The sequence below is a fragment of the Chlorocebus sabaeus genome, chromosome 23 (genome assembly GCF_047675955.1).
Source record: "Chlorocebus sabaeus isolate Y175 chromosome 23, mChlSab1.0.hap1, whole genome shotgun sequence".
NCBI lineage: Eukaryota > Metazoa > Chordata > Mammalia > Primates > Cercopithecidae > Chlorocebus > Chlorocebus sabaeus.
This window is the reverse complement of record NC_132926.1, coordinates 10,159,597-10,183,151: the sequence shown is the minus strand read 5'-3', so window position 1 is coordinate 10,183,151 and position 23,555 is coordinate 10,159,597. Positions and strand designations below refer to the sequence as shown.

At 43.3% G+C, this 23,555-nt stretch overlaps 1 protein-coding gene across 2 annotated transcripts in view; it reads right to left on the bottom strand.

Moving 5' to 3' along the window:
• UBTD2 (ubiquitin domain containing 2) overlaps positions 1-20,159 on the bottom strand; it is a 71,778-nt gene extending 51,619 nt beyond the window's left edge. Inside the window, exon 1 of one of the 2 annotated variants that reach the window (XM_038010393.2) lies at positions 19,940-20,159. Coding sequence is in view for 1 of the 2 variants with exons in the window: in XM_008015300.3 (XP_008013491.1) it covers positions 19,944-20,013 (70 nt within the window). In the remaining variant the exon portion in view is untranslated. The remainder of the gene's footprint in view (positions 1-19,939) is intronic. The other variant, XM_008015300.3, reaches the window with a different exon arrangement.
• Positions 20,160-23,555: the final 3,396 nt, after the last annotated feature.

Below are 23,555 nucleotides of genomic sequence, written 5' to 3'. Positions count from 1 at the left end.
ACAGGTGCACACCACCACACCCAGTTAATTTTTTTGTACAGGCAGGGTTTCGCCATCTTGCCCAGGCTGGTCTTGAACTCCTGAGCTCAAGCAATCTGCTTACCTTGGCCTCCCAAAGTGCTAAGATTACAGATGTGAGCCACAGTACCCGGCCTCAACTGGTATTTTATTATGTACCCATTGTTTATTAAATCACTGTTGAGATACATACAAGTTCAAGTATGTCTCTAGGTGTATTCAGGGTACATTTGTTGTGAAAATAACAAGAGTTGGGAAGGGAGACTTTTGTAAATAAAAATAAGGACGAAAGTTGTGAAGTATATCTGTATTACTAAACATCTCATAATACAAAGCATGTATTATAAAGGCATAAACATGTTATAAAGTTTAAATTGTATGTTATATAAAGTTATAAAAACTTGAGTAATAAATTCTCCCCAAGATGCAATGCACACACATGTGTGTAATTTTTTTGAGATGGAACCTTGCCAGATTGGGCTCAAGCACTCCTCCCGCCTCAGCCTCCAGAGTAGCTGAGACTACAGGTGCGCAACAACACACCTGGGCTCTAATTTTTATATGGTGAAATGTGGTTTCAAATAAAAAGATAAAGGATGAATAATTCTTTTTTATTTATTTATTTTTTTTGAGACGGAGTCTCTGTCGCCCAGGCTGGAGTGCAGTGGCATGATCTCAGCTCACGGCAAGCTCCGCCTCCCGGGTTTACCCCATTCTCCTGCCTCAGCCTCCCAGGTAGCTGGGACTACAGGCGCCCGCCACCTCGCCCGGCTAGTTTTTTTGTATTTTTTAGTAGAGATGGGGTTTCACCGTGTTAGCCAGGATGGTCTCGGCCTCCCAAAGTGTTGGGATTACAGGCTTGAGCCACCGCACCCGGCCAAGGATGAATAAGCCTGACCCCTGAAATAAAATTAGTCTTTAGTATTTTATTTACTTTTTTTTTTTTGAAACAGGGTCTTACCATCATCCAGGCTGAAATGCAGTGGCTCAATTACGGCTCACTGCAGCCTCGACAAGTATTCTAAAAATCAGTACCAGCAATAACTTGTCCTCAGATTCTTCTCCTCCTCCTCCTCCAACATCCTCTAAAATGTCTGCTTAAAATAAAGCAACCCGGCCAGGTGCGGTGGCTCACACCTGTAATCCCAGCACTTTGGGAGGCTGAGGCAAGTGGATCACTTGAGGTCAGGAGTTCAAGACCAGCCTGGCTAATGGTGAAACCCCGTCTCTACTAAAAATATTAAAAAATAGCCAGGCGTGGTGGCACACGCCTGTAATCCCAGCTACTTGGGAGGCTGAGGCAGGAGAATCACTTGCACCCAGGAAGCAGAGGTTGCAGTGAGCCGAGATAGCGCCACAGAACTCCAGCCTGGGAGACAGAGCAAGACTCTGTCTCAAAAAAGAAAAAAATTTAAAAATTTAAAAAAATAACCCAAGGGGCTGGGCACACATGGTGGCTCATGCCTGTAATCCCAGCACTCTGGGAGGCTAAGACAAGAGGATCACCTGAGCCCAGGAGTTTGAAACCAACCTGGGCATGGTGAGACCCCCATTTCTACAAAAAATAAAACAATTAACCAGGCATAGTGGCATGCGCCTAGAGTCCTAGCCACTCAGAAGGCTAAGGTGAGAAGATGACTTGAGCCCAGGAGGTCAAGGTTGCAATCAGTTGTGGTTGCGCCACTGTACTGGAAGATAGAGGGGGACCCCATCTCAAAAAAAAAAAAAAAAAAAAAAAAAAAAACCCAAAAAAAAAACCAAATAAAAAAAATTCAGAGAATTCTTAAAAGTTGTTGTCATTACTTCCTATTTATACAGTACTCAGTATAGGCTGCACATGAAGCCTGAATTTCTGCTTCATTCAACGTAAGTACAGATCAGCCCAAGGGCAACCTAATTCCACTGGGCTGAATAGGCTATACATGCAATTAACCCTCTGTTCACCTCCAAAGCAAGTCAGGTCACCACTAGGTTTGCTAAGGATGACAGAATAAAATACACAAACACAAAATAAGTAGGAAGCTCTTAACAAGCAAATTAGATCACTGCCTCCTTTCACCAGGCAAATAAGAATCTATCTGAGTTAATTACTGTGAAGAGTCTCTCTAAAGATAATAGGCTTCTGTACAACTAAGGAACCAGTCAGTAATAAAATAATTTCACCCAAAACCCAAATGAAATAATTAAAGCCAAGTAGCAAACTTTTCATTCTCCAAATGATAAAAGAGCCACAACTGTCTATTCATTATTTCACTTATTTACTCAAGCAACAACTATTTATTGCAGATGTACTAGGCACTATACCAGATACCAGGGATATATTAAAGAACAAATCAGACAAAATCCTTGCCCTCACAGTGCTTACAATATTCTGGGGGAAGATGGGAAGCATATAAGAAAAGAAATAATTTCTAAAAGCAATTTTTTAAAGCAAATGGGAGGGGCATGCTAGTTTTAAGAACTATAATAAAAAACACCACTTTTTTTTTTTTTTTGAGAGAGTCTTGCTCTGTCACCCAGGCGGCTGGAGTGCAGTCGCAAGATCTCGGCTCCGCAACCTCTGTCTCCCAGGTTCAAGTGATTCTCCTGCCTCAGCCTCCTGAGTAGCTGGGATCACAGGCATGCACCACCATGCCCGGCTAATTTTTCTATTTTTAGTAGAGATGGGGTTTCACCGTGTTAGCCAGGCTGGTCTTGAACTCCTGACCTCAGGTGATCCACCCACCTCAGCCTCCCAAAGTGCTGGGATTACAGGTGTGAGCCACCGTGCCCAGCACCACACATTGTTTAGATTCCAAGTAAAGGGAACAGCATGAAAGCCCTAAAATGGGAAGAAGCTGTGCGTGAGTCACTAGACGTAAAGATTGTATCAGCATCCCACTTGTTTCATCTGAATCTAATCCATTCTTCATAAGCAACAGTCAGATTTTTAAAACAACAGCAGAGCAGACACCAGACTTTACTACCAGGTCCTTCTTAATATGCCATCTATTCTGGTTCCTACTTCACAAGCCACAGCCAAACTGTCAAACACACCTCATCCACTGGCCCCTTTTCCATGCAGTACTTCCCGTCTGAATTTCCTATGGCTAAACATAATATAAGTCTGCTCCAACTGGAGGCAAAGGGATGCACTGTTTTATGCCCAAGAGAGAAAGGAGAAAAGTGATGTCAGGTGACAGATAGGGAGAGCAGGCCTAATAGTGCTAAGTCGCATTTCCAGCTTCAAATGGGCTAAGAGGTAAGGTTCACATCATAAACAAACAACTTCACTTACAGTACATCAAGTAGCCAAAAGCTGGCCGGCTGCAGTAGCTCATGCCTGTGATCCTAACACTTTGGGAGACCCAGGCAGGGCAGATCACTTGAAGTCAGGACCTCAAGATCAGCCTGGGCAAAAAGTAAGACACCATCTATACAAAAAAACTTAGAAATTTTAGAAAAAAGCCAGGTGCAGTGGTGTGCACCTATAATCCTAGCTATCCTAGAAGCTGAATGAGGCAGGAGATTGCTTGACCGCCCAGGAACCTGAGACTGCAGTGAACTTTGATCACACCACTGCACTCCACTAGGTAACAGAGTGAGAGCCTCTCTTTAAAAAAAAGATTTTCCCTAGGATCTTACCATATGACTTTAAAAACTGGTTCCAAAGAACCCAAGAGAACAAAAGAAACACTTGCTTCAGAGATCCATAAACATAACTGAGATTACTCTGTAAAACACATTTTTGCTATTTTTAAGAACTACAATAAGAAGTTCCACAAATGTTAAGTTTCTAATGTGAAGACCATCATGAGACACATTAGCTTATGCCACCAGGTCAAAATGATTATAAAGGCACTGGAATGAAGTTTCTCTTGTCATCTTTACGCATATATGAAATTTAGGAAACTTCCTGCAAATGTGTTACTGACTGGGAAAACCACAGGTCTGCATGGTGTATACATCCAGTCCTGTAAAACTGTACAAGTGAGCACATTAACACAGTACATGGATGTCTAGGTTCCACTAAATGTCACAGCAAGCTCAGATGCATCTGCTAAGTATATGCCCTCGTCAACATAAAGTAAACAAAAATACTCAGAGAAAATATAACTTAAATCATAACACTGCTTGACATGATGTGTTTAACTTCTGAGTACAGCTGATGATGTTGGTGATTCAAACTTAAAATCTCCTACAGAACTTTATGAGACTCTAAATCAGGTTTAAAAATTTTTTTGTGTACCAGGACTTTACTGATTCCATACCATCAAAATAAAATATAAAGAAATCAAATAGTGAGGCTGATATGTTAGTGTTCAATGTCAGATTTTAAAAAAAGAAGATTCCATGTTAATGTCTGAATCTACTGATTTCATCTACCATACTTAAAAATGAAAGCTGGGAAGTCAATTGACTTGTTTAAGGTCATAAAGAAATGGAAGATGAGAGGAACTAGCACTCAAGGGTTCTTCTGACTCCCAGATCTTTTCATTATACTATATGGTCTGATTTAACAAAGCTCCTGTTCTAGAACTAAGAAAGCCTTCTATTAAGGGCATATTTTCTTTCCAATGCCATTAAAAAGTCAAAGATGTGTTCCACACAAATGATAATTGAGCCTAAAGCATTACGAGAGAACCAGTACTCTGCCCCAGGTCCAATGCAGCTTACATTGTGTGAAGATAAGTAATGTATAAAAACAGCCATGATAGAATTTTTTTTTTTTTAAATAGAGTGGGGAGGATAAGTACTATAAGAACAATATTAAGGAAGTTCAGAAAATGGCAAGATTATTTATGGGTAGAAAAATGAGAAAAAGGCTCAGAGTTGGTCAATAATGAAAGATTATCCTAGTTGGAACATAGAAAAAGAGAAGTGGGAAGAGTGTGGATCTACTGTAGCCTGGAAAACAGTTAAACCATCCTCTGTAGAATTAAATCTACCTAATTTCCAGGGAAAACAGAGGCTAGAGCACACATCAAATGATACAAGGCCACATTCAGACAAATCCAGATTGTGGTACATTCTACAAGACTCTTCAAAAAATCAATGTCGGTCGGGCACGGCAGACCACTTGAGGTCAGGAGTTCAAGACCAGCCTGACCAACATGGTAAAACCTCGTCTCCACCAAAAAATACAAAAATTAGCCGGGCGTGGCGGTGCGCCTGTATTCCCCAGCTACTTGGGAGGCTGAGGCAGAAGAATTGCTTGAACCCGGGAAGCAGAGGTTGCAGTGAACCGAGATTATGCCACTGCACTCCAGCCTGGGCAACAGAGTGAGACCCCATCTTAAAAAAAGAAAATGTCATAGGGACGAAGAGGAGTAGTAGTTCTGGATTTTAAAAGACTGAAGTGACAAACGCAATGTCTAAATGTTGATAAGATCTGATTGGGGGAAAAATCCCAGTTATAAAAGTTTTTTTTTTTTTTGAGAGTCTCGCTCTGTCGCCCAGGCTGGAGTGCAGTGGCGCGATCTCGGCTCACTGCAAGCTCCGCCTCCCGGGTTCATGCCATTCTCCTGTCTCAGCCTCCCGAGTAGCTGGGACTACAGGCGTCCACCAACACGCCTGGCTAATTTTTCGTATTTTTAGTAGAGACGGGGTTTCACTGTGTTAGCCAGGATGGTCTCGATCTCCTGACCTTGTGATCCGCCCGCCTCGGCCTCCCAAAGTGCTGGGATTACAGGCGTCAGCCACCGTGCTCGGCCATAAAAGACATTTTGAGGACAATTAAGGGATCTGGACTATGGACCCGATCTCAGAGGACATGAAGATATAATAATTAATCCTTCTTAGCAGTGATAATGGTACTGTGGTTACGTAGGAGAACAGCTTTATTTTTAAGAGATTCATGTTGAAGTGTCATGATGTCTATATTTACTTTCAAACAGTTAAGTGCAAAAAAAAGAGATATACAAAGGAATATATATCAAAAAAGATATATAAATATGACAAAATATCATTTGTTTAATATAGGTGACAGGCGTTCAAGTGTTTCTGTACTAGAGTCTTCCAACTTTTCAGTATGTTTGAAAATTGTCATTTAAAAAGTTTGGGCGGGGTGGGGTGGCTCATGCCTGTAATCCCAGCACTTTGGGAGGCCAAGGCGGGTGGATCATTTGAGGTTAGGAGTTGGAGACCAGCCTGGCTGACATGGTGAAACCCCATTTCTACGAAAAATACAAAAATTAGCCCGGTGGTAGTGGCGTACGCCTGTAATCCTAGCTCCTCGGGAGGCTAAGGTTGCAGTGAGCCGAGATCGCACCACTGCGCTCCAGTCTGGGCAACAGAGTGAGGCCCTGTCTCAAAAAAGTTAAAAAAAAAAAAAAAAAAAAAAAAATTAAAAGTTTGTAAAAAAGAATTGGATGTAACCTTGGTAAAGATGGTCTAATCCATCCACTCCTTTCAACAATGAAAGAAATTGAGTCGAACACAGCTAATGGAGGCCTCTTTCCATAACAAGATTAAAACCCAAGTACTTTAAAGAATCTTAGACCAAATTCTTTCCATATGCCAGAAAATTGGGACTTAAGAGACACAGACTGATTCTGTAACAAACATACAAGTGCATGTAAAAAAAAAAGTTAAACACATTTTTTTTAAGAGTCAGGGTAGGCCAGGCACGGTGGCTCACGCCTGTAATCCCAGCACTTTGGGAGGCCGAGGCAGGCAGATCACGAGGTCAGGAGTTCCAGACCAGCTTGGCCAACGTGGTGAAACCCCGTCTCCACTAAAAATACAAAAAATTAGCTGGGCGTGGTGGTGCACACTTGTAATCCCAGCTACTCAGGAGGCTGAGGCATGAGAATCGTTTGAACCCAGGAGGCAAAAGTTGCAGTGAGCCAAGATTGCATCATTGCACTCCAGCCTGGGCGACAGAGCAAGACTGTCTCAATTAAAAAAAAAAAAAAAGAGAGTCTTGCTCTGTCACCCAGGCTGGAGTGCAATGGCACAATCACGGCTCATTGCAGCCTTGAACTCATGGGCTCAAACAGATCCTCCCACCTCAGCCTCACAAGTAGCTGGGACTACAGGCACAGCCACCACCTGCCCTAATTTTTAATTTAAATACATTTCTTATGCTTAATCTGTGATAACACAGATTGAGTAGCTCTTATTCAAAAGTTCTGAAACTAGAAGTATTTAGAATTTTAGATTCTTTTTTTTTGAGATGGAGTTTTGCTCTTGTTGCCCAGGCTGGAGTGCAATGGCGTGACCTCGGCTCTTCAACCTCTGCCTCCCGGGTTCAAGAGATTCCCTTGCCTCAGCCTCCCAAGTAGCTGGGACTACAGGTGCCCACCACCACAATACAATCTAATTTTTTTGTATTTTAGTAAAAGACAGGGTTTCACCATGTTCACCAGGATGGTCTCGATCTCCTGACCTCGTGATCCGCCCACCTCGGCCTCCCAAAGTGCTGGGATTACAGGCGTGAGCCACCGCGCCCAGCCTAGAATTTTAGAGTTTTTCAGATTTGAATACTTGCAGCACACATAGTAAAGTAAGTGAGTATCCCTAATCTGAAAACCTGAAATCCTCTAATTTTGGATTAGGGGTGTCCAACCTGTAGCATTAAAACTGTAACAGAATAAAAACCTGTTAGACTATAATAACCTAGTACATTAGAATTTTATATAAAATAACCTTGCAAAATGCAGTATTACATGGGAATTGTCTGTTAGAAGCACAAAAAACAAAAATTTTAAACCACTTAACTAATATCACCTATAATATAGTCTCACAACTTGGTCTGATTATGGCAATCCTGCCTTCCCAAATCTAATAACATATCTTAATAACTTCACATTTCACCTATCTCCTCTACAAGCTTCTTAGCAATCCGCCTAAATGCTACGTTTTTATGCTCTCTCTGTACAAGTAATTTCCTCTACATACAGAATGATGCCCTTCTCTGCCTTTTCTTCATCTAATCCTCTTTTAACACCAACTTCTTGGGCTGGGCGAGGTAGCTCACACCTGTAATCCCAGCACTTTGGGAGGCCGAGGCAGGTGGATCACGAGGTCAGAAGATCAAGACCATCCTGGCTAACACAGTGAAACCCCGTCTCTACTAAAAATACAAAAAATTAGCCGGGCGTGGTGGTGGGCACCTGTAGTCCCAGCTACTCGGGAGGCTGAGGCAGGAGACTGGCGTGACCCCGGGAGGCAGAGCTTGCAGTGAGCCGAGATCGCGTCACTGCACTCCAGCCTGGGCGACAGAGCTAGACTCCATCTCAAAAAACAAAAACATGACCAAGTTCTTGTATTACTGTTTCAGTGATGCTTTCTGACCCTGCTCCCCACTCCTCCTTGAACTTATATATTGATTGCTGTAGAGACTTTTTAAACTTTACCTAAGTTCTACCTAAATGTATGATTCCGCCAGTAGGCCATAAGGTACTTAATATCACACAGCAGGCCTTATTTGTATCTCTAATTACAGCTAGGGTCAAGTGCTGGGAGTTGGAATAATGGAGACTATTTTTTAAAGTTTCAGGAAGAAGCATCTTAACTCACTTAAGAAATAAAGGGCCTGCCCTAAGTTGAAGGCAGATTCATAACTAAATGAACTGAACTATTTGTTACTCCACTCCCTTGATATTGTCACATAGCCCACAAGCATGGAAACTACGAACCAATGCAAAGAAATAGTCTGACCTTGCTTATACCTAAAAGCCCACTACAATAAATGCAAAAAAAAATTAAAGGTTTTACTGTGAGGGTAAGAACTCAATCAGAAAAGCCCAATAGTCACTAATTAATTACTTAGTCAAGTTTTGAGCAAATGTAAATATAATTATGACCTCACACTCAAATAAAATTCATTTAGAATGATTTTCACATGTAAATATTTCATTTTTCTTAGATGTCTAACTTCAACAGAAATTCCACTTCAGAAAACAGCAATAATGGAAACTTCTAAGTTTCACTGCAAACATGCAAAAATATGGCATTACAACACCCAATGTACATTCAGCAGTATTTAACTGCTCAGCTCAATATAAGGATATATTAAAAACCAAACTCGATTCTTGCTGATGGCATGTCAAAGTAGCTGATGCAAGACAAATACATGCTGATTGTTCCTGGCCAACACGCATGCATCTTTAAGTACATATGCATTAGTAAAGTCTCAGCCTATGGTCCTTGAATTACCAGTGACTCAAGAAAAAGCTTGCTGACAGCCTAGTTCTGCCAGATAAGTAGAAGCGGAAAGATGCAAGGGATGAGGAGGGGCATGAGGAGAATCAGGTGCAGTGGCCCCTCAAATGAAGATAACCACTCAGGTGGTCTGCAGTAAGGAAAAAATTAGAATCATTAAATCAGCAAATTGATCATGTCCAGTTAATTTGATCATGTTGCTTAAACTAAATAAACCTAATGTTTTCCTGCAACAAGGTAAGAATGTGTTTTGGTCAAAAGCCACAAGAGATAAATGCATCAATGTAAAGGCAAAATTTTGTTACTAGTGATTTAATACTCAATAATCATTCTCATTAGAGGACTCACCTGGGTAAAGTAGTACTAACAAGGTACTGCCACAGCTTTGCATATACAGTAAGAAAATCAGGCAGATTTAAAAATAAAACCCATCTATTAAAATCTGCCCAAAGAAGAGGCATTATAGACTAGGGCTATCAAAAGTCAGAAGAATAAAAATTGCTATCATGTCTAATGGATTAAAGTTTCTGTCCATAAAATGCAGCACTAATAACTGATTCCTAAATAAATTTAAATTAGAGATGAAAAAAATCCTCACATAATGTCCACTGCAAGATTCTTCTTTTAAAATGCCTTCTGGCTGGGCATGGCGGCTCACACCTGTAATCCCAGCACTTTGGGAGGCCGAGGCGGGCGGATTACCTGAGGTTAGGAGTTCGAGACCAGCCTGGCCAACGTGGTAAAACCCTGTCTCTACTAAAAATACAAAAATTAGCCAGGCATGGTGGCGGGCGCCTGTAATCCCAGCTATTTCAGAGGCTGAGGCAGGAGAATCGCTTGAACCTGGGAGGCAGAGGTTGCAGTGAGCCAAGATCCTGCCTGGGCAACAGACTCCCTCTCAAAAACAAAAAACAAAACAAAACAAAACAAAAAAAACTTCCAACATAAATTCCAATCCTTTATTGATTGCACTCCAGTCTGGGCAACAGACTCCCTCTCAAAAACAAAACAAAACACAACAAAAAAAACTTCCAACATAAATTCCAATCCTTTATTGATAGAAAATTGAAAATGGAGTGGGACTAGCCCAATGGAAGGTAGATGATCAGGGAGCAGCTACAATGGCCCATGTCAGTTTTTAATGTAAACACTAGTGCTAAAACTTTTCCCAAAGAGGATTCAGCTCTCCCCATGTCCAATATTTTCCAACTGTAGCTTCCTTGACCTATATATTAAGTTCCCATACCTGACAGATCTGCCTACCCAGAGTACCACTGTATTTTCAACCTGTGTCTTCTTGCTGCCCATTTTCCTTTTGGTCCCCTCCCCACAACTCCACTTATCCTAGTAAAATTTGCTGCCTTCTGCTTTCTATCAAGTAAATACCCTACAAGTTTCTTGCCAAAGTGGTATGAAATTTTAGGCACCTCTCTCATAAAGCCCCGGAGTTCACCGACCCAGAAAATACGAAGGATTTTTACTTCCACTGTCACACTAGGGGTAAAAGGAGACTAAATCTTTAGTCCTCCTCATGCTCAATTTTGCTTTACCTTTTTTTTTTTTTTTTTTGAGATGGAGTCTCGCTGTGTCACCAGGCTTGGAATACAGTGGTGCAATCTCAGCTAACTGCAACCTCCACCTCCCAGGTTCAAGCGATTATCCTGCCTCAGCCTCCTGAGTAGCTAGGACTATAGGCACGTGCAACCACGCCTAGCTAATTTTTGTATTTTTAGTAGAGACAAGGTTTCACCATGTTGGCCAGGATGATCTTGATCTCCTGACCTCATGATCTGCCAACCTCAGCCTCCCAAAGTGCTGGGATTACAGGTGTCACCCACTGCACCCGGCTGTTTTACTCTTTACTATTGGCACAACCCAAAGAACAGAAGCGTAAGAAAATTCAATAAACCAGTTGGATGATGTGTAGAATATAATGGACACTGAAAATACATAAGAAAGAAGTACACACGACATTCTTGGTGAAGAAAGTCTTATAGAGAATGTGTTTGTCCTGAACCACACCAACCTCAAAAGGGCTACTGGTATATTCTGGAATTGCATACCCAAGAAATCTACCTTGTTGTAGGATATGAGTAACAAACTACAGCTAGAATTTTTGCAAACATCATGTATTAGTCCGTTCTCATGCTACTATAAAGAACTGCCTGAGACTGGGTAATTTATAAAGGAAAGAGGTTTAATTGACTCACAGTTCCGTAGGGCTGGGGAGGCCTCAGGAAACTTACAATCACGGTAGAAGGGGCAGCAAACACGTCCTTGTTCACATGGCAGGAGGAAGAAGTGCCAAGCGAAATGGGGAAAAGTCCCTTATAAAACCAGATCTTGTGAGAACTCATCACTATCACAAGAACAGCATGGAGGTAACCACCCCCATGATTCAATTACCTCCCACCGGGTCTCTCCTATGACACGTGGAGATTATGAAAACTACAATTCAGGATGAGTTTTGGGTGGGAACACAGTCAAACTATATCACACCATAGCTAGAACCAAGTTACTGAACCAAATTATTTTCTGAAATTACAAGAATGATCTGTTCTAAATGCAACCAGATTAGTTTTACAAGCAGAAACCTGCTTCCCTATTTCCCAATTCAACAAAATTCAGTATACTAAGTACCTACTTACTATGTGTCAGGCCTGATTAGAGGTGATTTTCTTATTGCTTCACCCTTTATGAAACTCTCATGACTCAATTCTTAGTATTCGTCTCCTCTTTCACTTACTTATTGGCAGTCATTCACTTTTACACCTTCAGTCAACTCACCCCAGCTGATCCCAAAATCCACAATCATAGCCCTAAGCATCTAGGCGTTCCCTATCTAAATTTCCATGCCACACTAAATGGTTACTCCACTTAAACATTCTTCTGTCACCTATACCTTAACATATACTGAATGCTAAACCAGGGCTTCTCCCAGATATCTTTCTTATTCCCCAAAACCTGCCAAGCTACCTCAATATTCCTGGTCACTCAGGTTCATAAACATTGTATTATTTTACTTCTCTTTTTCTCTTCTGTATCCCTACAACCAATAAATCACCAACTCATGTTATTTTTTTCCCTGATGGGTTCCTCGCCCTAGTCTCTTCCCACTTTAGGCAATCCTATACCAGTGCTTCTCAAACATTAATGTACATAGGAAATCACTTGAGAATCTTGTGAAAATGCAGATTCTGTAGGTCTAAGGTGGGGTTTGAGGCTCTAAACTTCTAACATGCTGCCAAGGTGATGCCAATATCGCTGATCCAGAGACAAAACTTTGAGCAGCAAAGTACTAGACTGTAAATTCCTTTGAGGGCAGAGATTTTTTCCCTCTGTTGTAATCCCAGTAACTAGTACATAACAGTGGTTCAACTAATATTTAGTGAATGATATTTAGCAGTCAGTACACTCTTTTCATCAGATGATAAGCTCTTCAAGAGTCCACAGTAACATCCTACTCAATACCTGTCCAGTTTCTCTATCATTTTCTCTCACACGCACTGCTCAAGCCAAAGCAGCCACTTTATCAACCATTACCCCATGCATGTATTATTTACAACCACTTCCAAGCTTTACTTCATAATCATTCTTCTATCTGGTACGTTTTTAAAAACATTATACAGGCCAAATAAAGCATGTTTGTTGACTGGATGTGATTCATGTACTATCAGTTTACAAACTGAGCTAGATAATCAACTGGGACGAAGATCAGTCCCCCAAGCCTTCTGACCCCGTACACATGGGCCAGTTGCATTATGTTCTCTTAGGACAGATGCTTTCATTTTTAAGGTTCATTATTGGGGTGCAGAGACAAAGAAAGGGAGGGAGGGAAAGAGGGAAGAAAGAGAAAGGGGGAGAGAAGGGAGGGAAGGGAGAAGACAAAAAAAGGAAACAAATGGCCGGACACAGTGGCTCACACCTGTAATTCCAGCACTTTCAGAGGCTGAGGTGGGGGATCACTTGAGGTCAGGAGTTCGAGATCAGTCTAGCCAACATAGTGAAACCCCGTCTCTACTAAACATACAAAAATTAGCCAGGCGTGGTGGTGCGCACTTGTAATCCCAGCTATTTGGGAGGCTGAGGCAGAAGAATCGCTTCAACCTGGGAGGCAGAGACTGCAGTGAGCCAAGATCATGCCACTGTACTCCAGCCTGGGTGACAGAACAGATTCTGTCTCAAAAAAACAAAACAAAACAAAAAATGGGAACAAAAAGACGAAGTACATTCATGAATTACTTTTGTCAACTTTTTTTCTTTTTTAGCTACCCTGTTAACTGAACTGTCGACTTTTATGAACCATTTCACTGCTAATAACCTTTCATCAGATCCATCAGATCAGAGGAAATAAAAGTTTTCTACTTCTTGTTGAGAAAGCAAATGTTAGCTGTGAGATTTGCCAATTAATTGGCTATAGCTCTATTCTATATACATCAGTGAAAGGTTACTTTATATTTAAAACTGAAACTAAAAGCACAAGCAACAGAAGAAAAAATAGATAAATCGGACATCATTAAAATTACAAACTTTATGCACGGTGGCTCACGCCTGTAATCCCAGCATTTTGGGAGGTCAAGGAGGGAGGATCACTTAAGCCCGGGAGTTTGAGACCAGCCTCAACAACACAGGAAGACCCTGTCTCTACACAAAATTTAAAAATTAGCTGGCTGTGGTAGTGCACACCTGTGGTCCCAGTTACTCAGGAGGCTGAACCAGGAAGATTGGCTAAGCCCAGGAGGTTGAGGCTGCAGTAGGCCATGATTACACCACTGCACTCCACCATGGGTAATAGAGCAAGAGTCTATTAAAAAACAACAACAACAAACCTTTGTACATGAAAAGACACCATCAAGAGAATGAAAAGACAACTCACAGAATGGGGGAAAATATCTGCAAATCATATATTTGATAAAGGTTCAATATCCAAGATACATAAAACTCTTACAACTCAAAAAAAAAAAGCGAAACAACTCAAAAAATGAGCAAAGAGCATAAATAAATATTTTTCCAGGGAAGATGTATAAATGGACATGAAAAGAGGTGCTCAACACCACTACTCATCAGGAAAATGCAAATCAAACTACAAGATACTACTTCAGAATTGCTGTAATTTAAAAAAATGGAATATACGAAGTGATGGTGAAAATATAGAGAAACTGGAACCATCATACATTGCTGGTAAGAATAAGTGGTAGAAAATAATCTGGTAATTTCTCAAAAAGGTAAACACAGAATTACCATATGATCTATCAATTCCACTCCTATACAGCTGAAAGAACCGGAAACAGAGACTGAAAACAGATACTTGTACACCAAAGTTCAGAGCGGCATCATTCACACCAAAATGTGGAAGCAGCCCAAATGTCCATCAACAGATGAATGGATAAAAAAAAAAAAGTGGTATATACATGGGCAGGAGTTCAAGACCAGCCTGGCCAACATGGTGAAACCCCATCTCTACTAAAAACACAAAAAAAAAACAATTAGCCAGGTGTGGTGGTAATCCCAGCTACTCGGAAGGATTACATTACGTGCCTGTAATCCCAGCTACTCGGAAGGCTGAGACAGGAGAATCGCTTGAACCTGGGAGGTGGAGGTTGCAGTGAGCTGCAATGGAATGGCACCATTGCATTCCAGCCTGGGCGATAGAGCGGGCCTCCGCCTTATGGAGGAAAAAAAAAAAAAAAAAGCGGTATATACACACAATGGAATATTATTTAGCCATAAAAAGGATAGATGCTACCACAGGATGAACGCAGGAGACATTATGGTTATTAAACCACAAACAAAAGCAAATATTACATGATTCTACACCATATAACTTTGTGAATATAATCAATATCACTGAATTATACATTTAAAAATGGTTGAGATGGTAATTCTGTTATATGTTTTGCCACAATTTTATTTTTATTTATTTTGAGATGGAGTCTCGCTCTGTCACCCAGGCTGGAGTGCAATGGCGTGATCCTGGCTCACTGCAACCTCTGCCTCCCACGTTCAAGCAATTCTCCTGCCTTAGCCTCCTGAGTAGCTGGGATTACAGGCACTTGCCACCATTTCCAGCTAATTTCTGTATTTTCAGTAGAGATGGGGTTTCTCCATGTTGGCCAGGCTGGTCTTGAACTCCTGACCTTAAGTGATCTGCCTGCATTGGCTTCCCAATGTGGTGGGATTACAGGCGTGAGCTACTGGGCCTGGCCAATTTTGCCACAATTTTAAAAAAGTAAACTAGAGAAAAACAGAAAACTAGCATTCTTTATAGCAGCTCTGGGTTTAAGCTCTGACTGCCAGTTATAAGCTATGTGATGATGAGCAAGTTATTAAAGGTTGGCGCAAAAGTAATTGCGGTTTTTGCCATTAAAAGTAATGGCAGGGAACAAAATTATTTTTGCTCTAACCGAATAATAGCTCTAGGCTTCAATCTTCATCTGTGAAACAGAGATACTATTCACCTCATAGGGCTGTTAGGACCTGTTATATAATAAATACTGGATAAATGGTAGATGCTATTCAAAAACCATTGTTACTCATTGAGTAGGTGTCTGTAAGGTTGCTATAAGGTATCTGAAAGAACTCCGTGATGTTCTCAAGACATTCTGGAATAGAGACTACTAAAGGAATGAATGTCCAGCATTCAGTTATTCTCCATAAACCTGAAAACTTGTGACCACCACCGTCAGTTCTCTTAGGACAGCACTGAATGTACAAAATAAATGACACACTCAGAAGGTGAGAAGTTACTTTGTACATCACTATACTTTCATTTAAGAGGTGAAAAAAAGAAAAGCTTGTTGGCTGTCTTCAATTAATACAATTTTATTGGATTTTCTGCCCACATATTTATTTTTAAAAACCATAAAGGATTTAATTCCTTAGCAAATGCCATGGCTAAAGGTTTGTCTAGAGGTCCTAAGTGCCGACTCCAGCATCACAATGTCATTATAATAGGATGGAGAACCAAACAGAATGTCTAAAAATGTCAAAACAGGCTGGGCAAGGTGGCTCACGCCTGTGATCCCAGCACTTTGGGAGGCCGAGGAGGATGGATCACTTGAGGTCAGGAGTTCAAGACCAGCCTGACCAACAAGGTGAAACCCCGTCTCCACTAAAAATATGAAACTAGCCAGGCATGGTGGTGCACGCCTGTAATGCCAGCTACTTGGGAGGCTGAGGCAGAACTGCTTGAAGCAGGGAGGTGGAGGTTGCAGTGAGCCGAGATCACGCCACTGCACTCCGGCCTGGGCAACAAGAGCGAAACTACGTCTCAAAAAAAAAAAGGCAAACCAATGGGAAATTCTAGGAGCATGGAAGCTTAGAAGTGTTAAATAATCTTACATAACTTCTATGACATACCTGCCTTGATTAAAAGTAGGCATTTAAAAAAAAAAAAAAGCAGGCTGGGCACAGGGGCTTACACCTGTAATCCCAACACTTTGGAAAGCATATGCAGGCAGATTACTTAAAGGTCAGGAGTTCAAGACCAGCCAGGCCAACATGGTAAAACCCCGTCTCTACTAAAAATGCAAAAAAAGTAGCTGGACGTGGTGGTGGGCACCTGTAATCCCAGCTGCTCCTGAGGCTGAGGTAGGAGAATCTCTTGAACCTGGGAGGCAGAGGCTGCAGTGAGCGGAGACCGTGCCACTGCACTCCAGCCTGGGCAACACAGCAAGAGTGCATCTCAAAAAAAAAAAAAAAAAAAAAAAGCAGCCTAACTACTCAAGTGGCTGAGACCAGAGGACTGCCTGTGCCCAAGAGTTCAAGGCTGCAGTAAACTATAATCATGCCACAGCATTTTAACCTGGGTGACAGAGCAAGACCCTATCTCAATAACAAAATATAAAAATAAAAGTTTTTTTTTTATTTAAAAAAAGCCTAAGTAGCTAGAGCTCAAAAACTAAATTTTAGGCAAGGTATACGCCAGAGGAAAATACAACAATTAATTCCAAAACAACAGATAATGCAAAGCCTAGAATGTGAATTAAGCCACTTCCACATTCTACAGTCTCTTATAAAAATCTCCCAAACTCCTTCAAAGAAGTAATACACCTAGTGAGGAAGCTTTTACTGATATATACATAATTACTTGCATACATAAGAGATGGATTCAGAGGAAAAAAGGAAAGTATAGTGTTTCAAATGGTCAAAAGACTTTTTAAAAAATCTTTTTCTTACTAAGGCTGGCTGATATTTAGAAAGGGTCAAGCTATTCCAAAATGGTGATGTTTGCAAAACCCTGTGAATGTAATTATTTTGTTTATTTTTTTAAAGACAGAGTCTCACTATGTTGCCTGGGCTGGTCTCCAACTCCTGGGCTCAAGCAATCCTCCCGCCTCAGCATCCCAAAGTGCTGGGATTACAGGCCTGAGCCACCCCGCCTGGTTGGTGAATGTAATTAAATCTGTCATGAAAAGTTTAAACCCGTTATAAGAAGCATGTGAAGACTCCATGTTGATACAACAATTTTCATAACCAAATACATTCAGATTAAAAACATGGCAAAACCCGCCTCTACTAAAAATTTTAAGAAAATAAGCCAGGTGTGGTGGAATGCACCTCATGGTCCTAGTTACTCGGGGGGCTGAGGTACAAGTATCACTTGTACCAGGGAGGTCAAGGCTGCAGTGAGCTGTGATTGTGCCACTGCACTCCAGCTTGGGCGACAAAGCAAGAACCTGTCTGGAGAAACCAAACCAAGCTCCCCACAACACCCCCAAACCTAACTCACTACCACAGTATGTTTGAAAAGCTAGGGATCTGTGCCAACACCCTCAGGAAAAAGTCTTTCCCTTCCCAAAGATCTACTTAATAAGCAATAATTTTTTTTATATGTTAACCTGCAACACACCTGAGTTAATTTCATTAAACCACAATTAACTCTTAATTATCACGATGATAATGGAGAATAAAAGTGTCCATAATCAAATTCCAGAAATAATCCTTTAGCCCAAGTGCCTCTTCCCCAACCCCAGTTACATCAGGGCCCATGCCCTCTCTCCAAAAGAATATAAAGACGTTTGGTGGCTGATGTTCCTTTTTCTAAACTTTATGTATAGCACAGCTTATGGTCCAGAGAACTCGGTCCTCAAAGAAACTGATACTATAGCTATCTAACTGGATACCACTGGTAATAAATTACCCAAAGCTAAGATTTCACGCTTTTTAAAGTCCATATTAATAATACCTGTCTGGTCATAAATCACACTACCAAAAGGCTTAAATAAATTAATCCACATGCATTACCGAGAAGAACAAAATGCTTACGACAATATTAAAATGAGTGTGAAAAAATTTAATTAAAACCAAACACTAGCTATAACAAATACTAATATATTTCAGAACCATTAATGATCACCACAATTAGAGGAAGATTCATTTTGACCCCCAATTTGACCTTAACCCAAGGCTGTTTTAAATCATGCCCTTTTTATCTTCCTGCTTTGTTGTCACTGAGGGTCTCAATGTGCCAGTAATAATGCTACGACATAAAATACACTATAAAGTAGCATTTTCATGGACTTTTTCAAGACAACTTTCACTGAGTTCTCAAGTTATTTACCCAGGATTTGGCCATACAGGATACCCACAGATTTTAATAAAGTGGCATGGCTAACCATCATGGAAGCCAGGAAATCCATCGGTCAAAAAACTTAGGTGTACATGCTTTGTGAAGAGAGCTTAAGTGACATGGCAAGCAACTGGTCTAAATGTCAGTATGCTAAGAAACAGTTGTAAACCCTCCCATACCCAAACAATTTAAAAATGTACAAACATGCACATTTTAAGGCGGCTAACATTAGGTCAAAAATCAAACCAACGCTATCATCTTTGCCTAAAGGCTGTTTATAACTAAAATATTTTACAGAATGGACGTAACCAAAGGTCAAATAAAGGTAGAACTAATTTTACTATTATACTGCCATACTACAACTACTACTGATTGAATTAAAATACCTATCTTCAGCAAGCCTTTACTATAAAGTAGATGTGCGTTCCCGTGTTAGAAAACTTTTAAAGTACTGATCTTACTGGGGTAAGTCAGAGTCCAACTGCATTTGTACTTTTATCCTGCATAATTTTCCTTCTACGTAAGCCAGATAGGAATTTGATGAGCCCACCCCGACAGCACACCGGCCTAACACCCCCAAGCTCTAGCAAGAAGCCACGTTTTACCCGGGAAGACCGTTTCCCCTCCCCTCCTTAATACAATGCCTGCGGCCACTGGAGTCTCCCCCAGCCGAGCTCCAGAAACTCGCGGGTTTAAATGGCCAATTTGGAACCAACCGGGGCAGCTGTCATCTGAAACTCAGGAAAGCTGAGACCAGCCAACTCCACTGAACAAGGAAGGGTGCGGAAAGATGTGGCGGGGCCCGTCGGAGGGAACGCATCAAGCTCCCTCCCCCCGCCATCAATTTGCTTTTCCGCAACCCCGGCGCCGCCATCCTGTTCCTCAATAATTAAACGGGCTGGAGAGGGAGTGAGGTGGTCAGAAGGGCAGCTTCGGGTCCGACTTCCCCGAGCCGAGCGGAGCGGAGCGATCGGCGAGGCCGAGGGCTACGTCCCCGGCGCTCAGAGGACTTTTCTTCGCAGCTGGGGCGGGAAGGGGCGATCCCCGCGGCCGGCAGGGCAGCCGGAAGCGGAGCGCGGGGAATGACGTGGAAGAGGGGATGACAAAGGGGCGCGGGGGCCCGGCGGGGCCCGCGGGGGTCGGGACAGGTGGCCGGGCCTGGCCGGGAACAATGGGGGGCCGAGGCTGCCCCCTGGCGCTCACCTACCTCCGGTGCCCTCCGAGTTCTCGTTGAGGCTGCCCGAGGAGTCGTGCTGGGCGCCCACACACCCGCCCATGGGGGCCCCCGGCGCCTCGTCCGCCACCTCCGGACGCTCGTCCGGGCCGCCGCCGCCGCAGCCTCCTCCGGCACCACCGCCGAGCTCCGGACAAGCGCGCCGCTCCGCTCGCCCGCCGCGGCCCAGCCTCCGCCCCCCTCGCCGCTCCACCCACCGCCTTGGCTCGGCCCCTTCCTCCGCGCCCACTTCTACCTCAGCCCCCGGGCCGCCCGCTCGGCAGGCCTGGCCCGCGCGCCGCCCTCGCCTTCGGCTCAGCCCCGCCAGGCCAGGGCTGGCCCATCCCGGGCGGGCCGCAGCGCCCGCCTCGCCCCCTCACAGCCCCGCACACCCGCGTCCAGGCGAGCCCCGCGCCGGCGCCTCCTGTCCGCCAGGACCCATCGGCCCCCGCCCCGCGGCGCCGCCCTCCGCACCCACGGCCTGGGCTCGGCCCGGCCCGCCCGGAATCGCCGGGGAAGGGCGGGGCCACTGGAGGCCGCGCTCTGATTGGCTGAGGGCGGGGCTGCGAGCGGAGCGGGGCGAGGGTGAGGCGGGGGAGGGGACGCAGGGGGCTCGGTCGGGGGAGGACTGGAGGCGAGGGGAGGAGGAGAGAGGGAGGACGGGAAGAAGAAAGGAGAGAAGGGAGGGAAAGCAGGAAAAGCCGAACAAAAGTGAGAAAAGAGGAGTGGGAAGGGGCGAAATCGAGTTCCTGGCTCCTCGGCCGTCGGTTTCTTCTTGCCGGTGGAAGCGGGTAGCTCGGGGGAACCGAGAAGTAGTCGTGGAAGACTCGCAGGCGGGGACGGGGCGGTTTCCCAAATAACGGGGGCTCGGGGAAGGGTGTCCTGGCCGAACGTTGAGGTCCCAGCACCTTTTGAATTTGTATGGCGCTCTGTGGGTTGGTACCCCGAATCTCGGCTTCCTCTTGCCTGCCCACCCGTGTCTTCCCTAAAATCATGGGACCCCATTATTAGGGGTGGAGGCGGTAGTTGTGGTAAACCCAACTGAGATTAGAGGCGAGGGGTCTTAATGGAACGCCTGGAAAGAAGAGATAAACGCTGACTTTAGTTCAGGGGGCGTGGATTTCTTTCATTTTCACGGGATTACTGACTCAAACAATACTACTTATCAAGATCCTGCCTTTGGGTATCTTAAATCGTCCTTAGGCGAAAGTGAAGTGTAAATGAGTGAAACACCCTGCTTTTTCTAATCTAGAATTTGGGACATTGACCACGCCCAGCATTCTTGGCGGTTACTTTTCCAATCTCAGCCAAACTGTTAATGGTCCCTTTAGAATTGTGCTTCGTGCTATGATGCCTTAAAATTTTTATCATCCTGCTTGGGCCTTTCGAAAGCTTATTTCTGCCTAAGAAGCTGTTTTAACTATCTGCTCCATTTTTATGTCAGACTTTCTTTTTTTAACATCCTGGGTCAGCTTTTGCTTAGCACGAAAAAAAATTTTTTTAAGTTGAAATACCTAAGAAAGAGATGTTCTGCAGCTTGGGATTTGCATTTAAATATATTCTCATACACTGCTGGTGGGAGTGTAAATTGGTTCAATCTTTTTTGCAAAGCAATTTGGCAATGCAGATCAAGAGCCTTAAAAATGTTCATATCCTTTGACTCGGGATTATTCCACATCTGGGAATCTAGCTCACAGAAATAGACCAAGATATTATACAAAGATTTAGATCTCCATATTCATTTGATAATCAGACATTAGACAAACAAACAAAACCTACACTTAGGTTAAAACACAGAAATCTTGTGAGATGTAGAAATCTGCTACATTAAACTCATCCTGAAGAATTAGTATTGTCCTCAGTTGTGGTCCTGAACATTCCAAAAAGAGCTTATGCAACCGATGTTTTTATGAGTTTTCAGAGGTTGCTCTGACATCAGGGGCTGTGTCACAAAGCCTTCTATCTGATCATTTTCAACTGAGTATACACGTTGGCAGACGCATCACTTCATCACTTCCCTGAAGAGAAGCTGCATGCTGAATATTTGCAAGGAGATTGCTTTGTCCTGAATTTCACTCTAGAAATTGCAGAAACCAAGACTTCCACGATGTCTATTAAACAGATGGTAGGCACCCAAATGATGAGGACTCTCCGATGAGCACTGAGGAGTTGGCACTAGGAAGAGACAGCAATCTCGGGGAGAGATTCTCAGCAATAGATGTTCTCCACCCTGCCTTTATCTTAGAGACACATGTTCCCAGGGGGCAGTGTAGTGTAGCAGTCAGGGCCCCAGCTTGGCTATTAACTTCCTGGACTGGAATCTGGGCTTCCATCGTGTGCTAGCTATATGGTCTGAAGTTTCTGGCAGGCATGGTGGCTCACGCCTGTGATCCCAGCATCTTGGGAGGCTGAGGTGGGAAGCTCACCTGAGCCCAGCAGTTTCAGACCAGCCTGAGCAACACAGGGAGACCCTGTCTCTACAAAAAATTTAACACAGGGAGACCCTGTCTCTACAAAAAAATTAGCGGGGCGTGGTGGTGAGCGCCTGTAGTCCCAGCTACTCAGGGGGCTGAGGTGGGAAGATCACCTGAACCCAGAGAGGTGGAGGCTGCAGTGAGCTATGATCGCGCCACTGCACTCCAGTGTGGGCAAACAGAGCAAGACCCTGTCTCAAAAAAAGAAAAAAGAAAGTTTGGCCAGGCATAGTGGCTCACGCCTGTAATCCCAGCACTTTGGGAGGCTGAGGTGGGTGGATCAAGAGGTCAGGAGTTGGAGACCAGCCTGGCCAATATGGTGAAATCCCGTCTGTATTAAAAATACAAAAATTAGCCAGGTGTGGTGGCTCACACATGTAGTCCCAGCTACTCAAGAGTTTGAGGCAGAAGAATCACTTGAACCCGGAGGGCGGAAGTTGCAGTGAGCCAAGATCTTGCCACTGCACTCCAGCCTGGGCGATAGAGTGAGACTCCATCTCAAAAAAAAAAAAAAAAAAAAAAAGTTTATGTGGAGTTCAGTTTCCTCACCTGTAAAATTGGGCCAAAAATAATGCTCCAAACTCTGTGGGGCTCTTCATCAACTCTTTTATTTCATGCCTAGCATCATCTGTCTAAACTTACTGCAGGCGGGCATGGTGGCTTAGGCCTGTAATCCCAACACTTTGGGAGGCTGAGGCGGACAGACCACTTGTGGTCAGGAGTTCGAGACCAGGTTGACCAATATGGTGAAACCCTGTCTCTACTAAAAATTCAAAAATTAGCTGGGCGTGGTGGCAGGTGCCTGTAGTCCCAGCTAATCGGGAGGCCGAGGCAGGAGAATCACTTGAACCTGGGAGGCAGAGGTTGCAGTGAGCCGAGATAGCACCACTGCACTCTAGCCTGGGCCATAAAGCAAGACTGTCTCAAAACAAAACAAAACAAACAAACAAACAAAAAGAAAAATTTACTGCATAGCACCTTCTATCAAAACAATTCCTTCTTTGTGTGTGCGCGCGCATGTGCTTTTCTACTGTTTTATAATACCTTTATTAAGATATTTCTATGCCATGTAGTTCACCAATTTATTTTTAATTGACAACTGTATTATGAGGTACAGTATTATGTTTAGATA